This window comes from Carex rostrata, chromosome 4 (assembly GCF_964058835.1).
Source record: "Carex rostrata chromosome 4, lpCarRost1.2, whole genome shotgun sequence".
NCBI lineage: Eukaryota > Viridiplantae > Streptophyta > Magnoliopsida > Poales > Cyperaceae > Carex > Carex rostrata.
Genome location: NC_135921.1, coordinates 4,791,491 through 4,802,180, shown reverse-complemented (window position 1 = coordinate 4,802,180; position 10,690 = coordinate 4,791,491). Strand labels below are relative to the sequence as shown.

General features: G+C 32.0%; 1 protein-coding gene across 1 annotated transcript; it reads right to left on the bottom strand.

Moving 5' to 3' along the window:
• Positions 1 to 2,056: 2,056 nt before the first annotated feature.
• LOC144552530 (putative F-box protein At3g25750) lies at positions 2,057 to 3,241 on the bottom strand. Its single transcript, XM_078300494.1, has one exon. It carries the CDS (start codon positions 3,239 to 3,241, stop codon positions 2,057 to 2,059), a length of 1,185 nt encoding a protein of 394 aa, XP_078156620.1.
• Between the last annotated feature and the right edge of the window lie 7,449 nt (positions 3,242 to 10,690).

Sequence of the window (10,690 nt, the reverse complement as noted above, 5' to 3'; positions counted from 1 at the left end):
AGCTATCCTCGTGAATAGTTTTCTGAGAGGAATTAACCTCGCGATTACCAGAAAACTATCCTCGCGAAAACCTAGCTGTTCTTGTGGTGTCATTCAGATTTCCTAATATGGAGTCCTCACAAAATCTCCATGAGAGCAGCTTCTCTTATGGCTGGACAACTAATTCTCTTGAGAAATCATCCATGGAGCAGCTAGACAACACAAGTAGCATTGACTATTCTTTTAAAGCTAGCCCACGATGCAATCTCTTTCATTCAAATGGATCTCCATGTCTTCTCCATGAGGTGACTATTATTAGTGACTATAAAAGAATTATCATCATATATAGCTGATTCTGAGAAGAATCTTAAGAATTATTAATGGCTATTTATAATTCCTATATTCACCGGGATTTAACGAATTTCATTTTTGATGTCTTGTTTTCGTTGTAAATTTTATGCATCAATTTAATTGAGAACCCCCTTTTAACTAAATTTTCTCTTATAAAATGAAAGTCCGTTAATCTCAACTTTTGATTCGTTGTTTTATCACCTATTTAATTGAGAACCCCCTATTTCACCTATTTTATGCTATTTTTTAGGTGTAGCTTTGTTTTCAATTAAATTGTTATTTTCTTGCATTTAGAACATTTGTTTGTCGGTTTGTTAGGTTTTATGTTGCAACAATATTAGTGTTAATGAAATGCATGCCTACGGATTTCTATAAAAAAAAAAAAAGTTACTTTGTCGCTGTGTACTGGGGCCCAACGAACTGAAAAGGAGAAGTACAGCATGGAACGGACTGGAGATAATTGAAGCAGTTGATAATGGGATAGTTAATCCATTTCAGCAAAGGAATGATGAAGTGGTGGCTGAGGTGTTAATTAAGCGATCGACATATGGATAAAGCATAGGAATTAGTGAATCTGTATCGCCTATTAATAGATAAGCTTCTGTGGGAATCTCAGAGGTAGGAAATAAACCAATTTCTGAGTTTTAACTTTTCTGTATGGTAATTTAGTTGAATGAGGAAAAGTTACAGAAACCACCCCAAGCCCAACCTGGTGCCAGTAATCAATAAAATGAAAACAATTGTACATCATACACATAGACCCATAAGAAATTAAGCGATCACCATGCAAAAAATCCAAAATTACCAAAAAGCCAGAAAATTACCCTCGTTGAGTAAAACCATTCAGGGCTGGAAAAGCAGGATAAAAAGTTCCAACAAATGACATTTGGTGCACTCGAGAAAAATCGGCCAATTGATCAGCCTCTATGTTAGATATGCATGAGATATACTTGCACCTAAAATTTTGGCCATAACATTGAAGAAGTACCAGTACATTTAAAAAGATAATTACTATGCACAACATAGACTCTTGACTTAATTTAATTCACCTTTCAAACATCTAATATGTGGTAATGGGTTCAGTTAATATATTAATTACACTGTCCCAACATCATTGGCCCTGGTTTTCCTCGGAAACATTTCAATAACAACAAGAAATGTCACTGTTCTTTATTTAAGCTATCTCGCACATGTTGTCTCCAGACCATGAGGTCATTATAAATTAAATAACTCCTTAAGGTACATAGGAAATTAACACTTATAAATGAGGGCTTTCTTACTCAAATAGAAACCCTTAAAAATCTGTTGAATAACACTAAAGCAGAATGTTTATGTTCACAATTCCTTTCAACAGCATTCAAAAACTCAAAATCAAGTTAACAATCAATTCATAATATTGCTTTCTAATATGCAATGCAACCTTCCAAATGCATCCATAAATATTAAGAAATTCAACTACTAAGAACATTAAAAAAGAGGATCAATAAATTTTGCAGGGAATATCATCAAACAGATAAGAAAATATACTAGTTTAACTTGCTTGGGACAATATAATACACCAATATTCAATAACATGTATAAGCTTCAATTTCACTGCAGTAAGAAGCACAAACAACAGTAAGAAAAAGTATTAGCATGGAACAACCTAATTGAAGGATTATCAGTTGATATCCTATACCAGCCCAATATTACCAAAATAGTTTGTCTATCATTAGTAAAGAAGCAGCTAGAGCAAACTCGGTGTCAGCCATAAAGACCTTTTCCAACGCTCATTCCCCTGAAATCGGCCTAAATCAGCAGTTATATCAGTAACCGTCTCATTATCCAGGCTGGCCAATTTGATGTTGTGATTATACCATGAGCCAAATCCACTACTATCTTGTGAATTCCTTATCGAGTGATAGCACAAACAATTAGGACCCCATTCTGGAGATTGCAGATTAGCACTTGAGAGGGACAATGCATTGTGACGACTACCCAGGAAAAGCACATTTTGGCCTACGTCTATCACTTTAATCCACTTTCGTTCCGGCCCGTCATTGCTCAACTTGTACACTGTATGCCTAGTTTCCTTCAAGAATCGATTAACATATATAGGTTTGTCATGAATGAGCAATATGTCCCCAGATACCCCTTCGACCAGATGAATCCGAGTTAGATTAACACCGCCACCCAACAATGTTTTTGAAAGATCATCAAGGTTATACATTGTAACTGCAGCAAAGGGGCTAACTGTGTACAAAAAACCATTGCTATATGTGATATCATCAAAATCCTCTCCCCAAGGATAACCAGACTGAAATTCAATCGCTTTCCAACTTACATCTCCAATCTTACAAAATGCCAATGGCCATTTGCTATAAGTAAGAACAAAAACTCTGCAACTGGAGTCATGTGCACTTGATGTCAGTATAGCCTTACGGACCATGTCATTGTCAGTAGGGCTAATACTAAAACCATATTCATTAGCATCCCGGTTCTCAAATAAATTCTCAGTAGAGAGAGGTCCAGGGAACGGGGGAAGGGAAATTGTGGCACGAGTGATGGGATTAAGGAGGGACATCTCTTGACCTTTCTGGAGGACAAGCCAACCATGCGAAGATCCACAGATAGACATCCCGTGAGTCTCAGGGAGGTCAAGCTCGTGGATTTTAGAAGCTGCAAGATCGTAAAACCGACGGGTTGTATAATTCCTACCGTCGGATCGGTAAGGAAGCATCAGCCATGGTAGCTTGACAGGGAGGTGGTCAGGGCGCAGGGAACAGGAAGATTGCCAGGGACGGCAGACAGCACGGAGGCGGATGTAGACGGCGAGGGAGGTGACCTTCTTGCCTATGATCTGAAGGAGCTCCGGTGGGAGATGTTGCCAATCACGCCCCATGGTCGCAGGATTGCTCTGCTGGGAATCCATCGATCGGAATTGAGAGAGAGAGAGGAGAGAGTAGTGGTTTACTGAGTGTGACTTTGGTTTATTTCCCGAACAAGAAAGTTTCTTGCCAAAACAAGAAATGAAATCGGAATTCTTGCTCCTGGTTATGTGGTATGAAACTATGAACGGAACGAAAGCGTCGGAGAAATGATTTGAATTCTATTTTAGTTTTTTGTTGGTTTTCTATTCCAAGGAGATTAGACGAGGATTGAAATTGACTTTCTGAACTGGGCCTTAATATTTTTGTTGGGCCTGGCTTATTTAATTTCATAATTTCTTTTTTTCCTTACGTTTAATTGGACTAGAGTAATAAATTAAAGGGAAAATTGTGAGATTGCCACTACAAAATCTTGAAATTGTGAGATTGCCACTACAAATTTCAAAATTGGGAGAATGCCACTATAAAACGTCCATAATTGTGAAAATGCCATTAACAGTGTATTCTTATAATATTTTTATCAAAAATTAATTTGAAGAGGCGATATCAACTGGAGTGTTACTTTTTTGTATGAAGGGTATAATCGGAATACATAATTATGTATATCAAAACAGTATTTTTCAGTTATTTTTTTATAAAAATATTATAAAAATACACTGTTAATGGCATTTTCACAATTATGAACGTTTTATAGTGGCATTCTCACAATTTTGAAGTTTGTAGTGGCAATCTCACAATTTCAAGGTTTTGTAATAGCATTCTCACAATTTCCCCTAAATTAAAATGTATATTTATATTTATGAAATGGAAGAATTAGAAGGATCTAGCTCTATAAGAGATAATTGCATCCTTGTACTTTTGAAAAGTAGGCAATAATATTATATTTAAGTACATCGAAATTGCATATTCTCTCTTCTAAAATTCATAATATTATATTTAATATTATAAATTTCAAAATTTCACAAATTTATTAATATTTAATTAAAATTTATAGAGTACTTATTTTATATTTTTGTTAAATAAATAAATAAAATATTGTTTAAAGAAAATTCAGTTCTCTAATTGGCCGAGTGTGAGAACAAATAATTTATTTTTCTAATTGTGACGTGCACATAAGTGTGTGATTAAATTACACTATGTATGTGTTGCAATTAAAGAAATTAATTATTTTCCATCAAAAAATAACAAATTAGAAAATTAAACATTTTTTCTTGCATAAACTATATATTTTTACTTTTTTTTAAGAGGAAGGTTCAAATATCTCCATTTTTAGTGCATCCATCATGCCTTCATTTTTAAAATTTTAATAATTTAAAATTTAAAATTTATTTGTCAACATAAAACAATTAGATATGATGTTATTGCAAAAATTATATGTCAAAATTTAATTCTTATAGCAATTCTTGATATGCATATGTATTATTTGGCATTACGTTGCTAATCAATGACAAATGAGACCGTTTTTGTTAAATTATCAGAATAAGCTTTGTTATTGCGAGCTGCTAATATAATAATGGGCATGAACAAACAAACTTAAATTATTTTTACCCTCCTTTTTAAAATATCAAACATGTGCGACTTGGTGCTTGTGACTTGAAAGTAGGGGTGCAGACGGATCAGATACTATCTGACTGTATCCGAATCTGTATTTGAAAATTTAATATGGATATCTAATATCCAAAATGTGTGCGGCTACTGATACAAATATGGTTTTAAATTTTAATTATCTGTATCCGAAGAGTAGACACTATATAATTTAATATATATTATGATAAAATTTATGTTATTCACTATTATAAAAAGCGGATATCCGTATCCATATCCTAATCTGTATCCGTATTTAGAAAATAAAAATGAATATAGAAAATGGAGTAGAACTAGGGTGCTCTTAAGCTCACCAAAGTTTTGGTGAGCTTAACTCTAAAACTCATAAAATCGATTTCAAATGACGAATCCGAACCGTTGAAATCCGCCTACCTTACGTGTGATGCATTTACATATGAAATTTTTAAACATTCGAATTAATTTAGTATAAAGTCAAGCGGTCAAAATTAGAAGGTTAATAAATTAATTTTAGTGCATTCATTTTTGAACGTTTTTTGACCGCTTGACTTTATACTAAATTAATTTGAATATTTAAAAATTTCACATGTAGATGCATCACACGTAAGGTAGGCGGGCTTCAACGGTTCGGATTCGTCATTTGAAATCGATTTGATAAGTTTTAGAGTTAAGCTCACCAAAACTTTAGTGAGCTTAAGAGCACCCTAGTTCTACTCTATAAAATGTTTACACATTTAATTTGATCCTGTTTACTATTCTTACGAGGAGTAAATAGGTTGATCATATGACTTTCTATACATAAAATGAATACAGACGGTCCAAATTAATCTTAGCTAGGTCAAATTAGATCTGGTGTCTATTAAAACAATAGACGGTCTGCTTTGAAATTCGTGCTAAGTAAAAAGAATGATTCTACCCGCATTTTAGTGGAATTTCAAAAAATGGCCAAACTGGACAACTCACCGGTTGTATAATTTCTTTCCTGTGAAATTCTCATAGTTTTTTTTTTTTTTTACAAAAGAAAAAAAAAAAAAATTTATTTTTTGTATTGAAATATTAGAGATGTTTAATATATTTCTTTGAAAATAGATAAAATATAATATAATTTAATTTATTAGAAAAACTGCGACAAATAACCCCGATCTATATTTTTTAGGCCGAATTTTTCGCGTCTGTAAGAAAAATTAATATATTTATTTATGTGTTATTGGAAAAAAAAATGCTTTGATTTTTTCAGTTACTAATCTAGGTTCAAAAGTCACTTCTAAGTAAATACATAAAATATTGGCATCTTTATGATACATTTAATTTATAAAAAGTTGTATCTATTTTTGAAAAAAAAAATAAAAACTTTAAATAATTTAATGATTGTTATTCAAAAAGAATTTTCAAAATAGATACAACATTTTAAAATTAAATGTACTAGAAATAACACAATATTTTATGTATTACCTAGAAGTGATTTGTAAACCGCAATCAGTAACTCAAATTCAAAACATATTTTTTTTTTTTCAATAGCACATAAAGAAATATGCTCGTTGTCTAATGACAACCAAAGCGTAGAGAAATAATTTGAATTCAATTTTTCTAGGCTTTTTATTCCAACGAGACTGAAATAAATTTTTTCTAGTGGGCTAGATTAGGCTGCAGAGACTGAAATAAAATTTTCAAATTCTTGACCCGGGCCTTACATTTAGTATTTCTTCGGGCCCAACTCATTTTATTTAATTAGAGTGAGTCTTATTATTTTTTCCTTACATTTAATTCGGCCATTTTTATTAATATCCTTAAAAAAAAATTAATTTTAAAAATACCCCCACATTGAATTTCTTTTTAAAAATGCCCCAACTGCCAGGCCCACGGGCGGCCCAAAACAAAAGCGGACCGCCCGTGGCACGGGCGGTTCACTGTTCACATTTTTTTTTTTTTTTTTTTTTAGATCTTAGTATTTTGATTTGAATAATTTTGTGAAAAAAAAGTTTTCTTATTTAGAGTGTATGCCAAAAAATAAAATATTTGATATATTTACGAAGTGATGTCGTAAATATTTATAACTTTGATTTTTTTTATTTTTATTTTTTTGGTGAACTTTGATTTTATTTGTCAGTTGGATATCACAAGTCTAAATATAACAATAATTAAGGACTTGGCCTTTATTCTGGTTTTTATAATATATGTATAATATACACATATACATTTACACATATACACATGTAGAGCATTCAAAAATACATATAATTGATATAAATTTCAACTTATTTGCATTTTTCTACAATTAGTTAAGAATTTTCAAAGTTTAATTTTTGAAAAAACTTTAAACAGCTGTAACTTTGGCTAGGAAACTCGGATTTACGCGTATAAGCACTTTTTGGAAAGGGGAGAACGAGACGGATCTGTTTTGCCCCGGTGGAACACCGGGCATCATCGTATCGAAAGCATCAGAATTTCAAAAAATATGTCATTTAGGATCTAAAAAATTTAGTTTAAGTTTTCGTTCGATGGTAGGCATTAAAAAACAGCGATTTTCAAACCATCTTAATAAATAGTAAAAAAATTCAAAAAAATGTAAAATTTGGTTCCCAAGCACATTTTAATATAGATTAAACATCTAACGGTTTGGATCGGCTATTTGAACTTCAAAACTAGAGAACCGTCCATCCCACGGGCGCTCCACTAGTGCTCCGTTTAATTCATGAAGTAGCGTAGCCTTACTCTACATGTATATATATCTATATTATATATATAATATATGTATATATTTATTATATATATATATAGAGTTAGGCTGGGGTGCTATGGATAGCATAGTGACCTCTATGCTACGGCTCAATATTCGAGTTTTCAAAATCCAAACGGTCGATCCGAACCGTTCATCTTATTCTCCATATTAATATCTGCTTGGAGACCAAATTTTACATTTTTCTGAATTTTTTTACTATTTATTAAGTATTTTACAAAATTGTTGATCCAACGGTGGCTGCACAAAACAGTAAAACCGTTGGATTAGCGATTTTCAAAGTGGCTTAATAAATAGTAAAAAAATTCAGAAAATTATAAAATTTGGTCTCCAAGCAGATATTAATATGGAGAATAAGATGAACGGTTCGGATCGACCGTTTGGATTTTGAAAACTCGAATATTGAGCCGTAGCATAGAGGCCACTATGCTATCCATAGCACCCCAGCCTAACTCTCTCTATATATATATATAGAGAGAGAGAGAGAGAGATGGGCTACAGTGACTTGCGAAGTAAAACGCGTTTCTACTTCACGCTGTATTTTTATTTTGAAAGTCCAAACGACCGATCCGAACCGTTAGATGTTTAATCCATATTGAAATGTGCTTGGAGACCAAATTTTACATTTTTTGGAATTTTTTTACTATTTATTAAGCATTTTTGAAAATTGCTATTTTGCTGTGAACAGTGAAAAACAGTAAAATTTTCTGGACCATCAGATCATTGACTTTCAAAATTGCTTAATAAATAGTAAAACAATTCCAAAAAATGTAAAATTTGGTCTCCAAGCACATTTCAATATGGAGAACAAGATGAACGGTTCAGATCGATATTTTGAACTTTAAAATCACAAAATATGAGCGTGAAGTAAAATAGTCGCTTTACTTCACAACTCACCGTAGCCCATCTCATATATATATAATCACAACTCACCGTAGCCCATCTCATATATATATATATATATATATATATATAGAGGTAGGCTAATAAACAATCGATTGTTCCTAGCCTCCCGTGCAACCAAATCGGTTTCTGATTTTTAAAGTCCAAATGATCGATCCAAACCGTTAGATGTGATCTCCGTATTAAAATGTGCTAGGAGACCAAATTTTACATTTTTTGGAATTTTTTACTATTTATTAAGCCACTTTGAAAATCGCTGATCCAACGGTAACTTCTGATTTTACTGTTTGGTTAAGCCACCGTTGGATTAGCGATTTTCAAAGTGGCTTAATAAATAGTAAAAAAATTCCAAAAAATATAAAATTTGGTCTCCTAGCACATTTTAATATGGAGATCACATTTAACGGTTTGGATCGATTATTTGGACTTTAAAAATCAGAAACCGATTTGGTTGCACAAGAGGCTAGGAACAATTGATTGTTTATTAGCCTACCTCTATATATATATTATAAATAGAGTACGGCTAACGCGCTTCCTCTAGCATATGGGCCGAAATGCTTCCGGTGGAAATTTGAAATTTCAAAATCCAAAAAGTCGATCTGAACCGTTCATCTTCTTCTCCATATTAATATCTGCTTGGAGACCAAATTTTACATTTTTCTGAAATTTTTACTATTTATTAAGCCACTTTGAAAATCGCTGATCCAATGGTTTTACTGTTTTGTTAAGCCACTGTTGGATCAGCGATTTTTAAAGTGGCTTAATAAATAGTAAAAAATTTCAGAAAAATGTAAAATTTGGTCTCCAAGCAGATATTAATATGGAGAAGAAGATGAACGGTTCAGATCGACTTTTTGGATTTTGAAATTTCAAATTTCCACCGGAAGCATTTCGGCCCATATGCTAGAGGAAGCGCGTTAGCCGTACTCTTATAAATAAATGAGTTTATAAAAAAAAATTGTATATATGTGTATATGTTTATATGTGTATATGTGTATATGTGTATATGTATATGTGTATATTATACATATATTATAAAAACGAGAATAAAAGTCAAGTTCTTAATTAGTGTTATATTTAGACTTGTGATATCCAACAGACAAATAAAATCAAAGTTCACGAAAAAAAAAAAAAAAATCAAAGCTATAAAAATTTACGACATCACTTATATCAAATATTTTATTTTTTGGCATACACTATAAATAAAAAAAAAATTCACAAAATGATTCAAATCAAAATACTAAAAAAAAAAAAATGTGAACAGTGAACCGCCCGTGCCACGGGCGCCCCGCTAGTTAAAGTGACCCGCTAGTGGGACGGGCGGTCCTCTTTTGTTTTGGGCCGCCCGTAGGCCTGGCGGTTGGGGCATTTTTAAAAAGAAATTCAATGTGGGGGCATTTTTAAAATTAAATTTTTTTTAAGGATATTAATAAAAATGGCCGCATTTAATTAGACCAAAGCAAAAGCTTAAATAGCGTTTATCGCGTCATAGTAGAACGGAAGATAAAATAGCATTATGCCTATATTGCATCGCTATAGCATCGATAGCGCCATAATTTTGATGGTCCTAAAATACTATAGCGAAGGTTGCCGCTATGGCGCACTATTTACAACTCTGGACCAAAACAATAAATTAAAATGTATATTTGTTTTTGTAAAATGAAAGAATTAGATGAATCGAGTTGTATGAGAGATAATTGCATGCTTGTATTTTTAAAAAGTAGACAAAATGTTTTGTATCCCTTTCATATCTTTTATGTATACTATTTGAGTACTTTAAAATTGCTTATTTTGACTACTTTCTCATCTAAAATTCATAATATTATATTCCCTCATATAAATCTCAAAATTTCACAAATTTATAAATTTATTTTTATTAAAATTAAAAATTTATACGCATCACAAGTAAAAAAAATTACTTGATACTCAAATTAATTATGTTTAAGATTTTAGAAACAACAATCAATCAAGGATTAACTTATAGTAAACTCATAAGAAATTCCACTGTTACTTCATAAGAAATCCCAACAGTAGAATCATTATTAATTAATTCAGATAAATTTTGCAGGGAATATCATCAAACAGAGAAGAAAAATTCTAGCTTAAATTGTTTCGGACAATACATCAATATTCAAGAATATGTATAAGCTTCCATTTCACTACAGGAAGAAGCAGGAACAACAGTAAGAATAAGTATTAGCATGGAACAAACTTATAGAAGGATTATCTGTTGATATTCTATACCAGTACAAAATTACAATAATAGTGTCTCTCATTAGTAAGGAAGCAG

What these genes read in the sequence shown, in the direction of transcription:
- LOC144552530 (XM_078300494.1), bottom strand. Translation starts at nt 3,241, where the DNA reads ATGGATTCCCAGCAGAGCAATCCTGCGACCATGGGGCGTGATTGGCAA.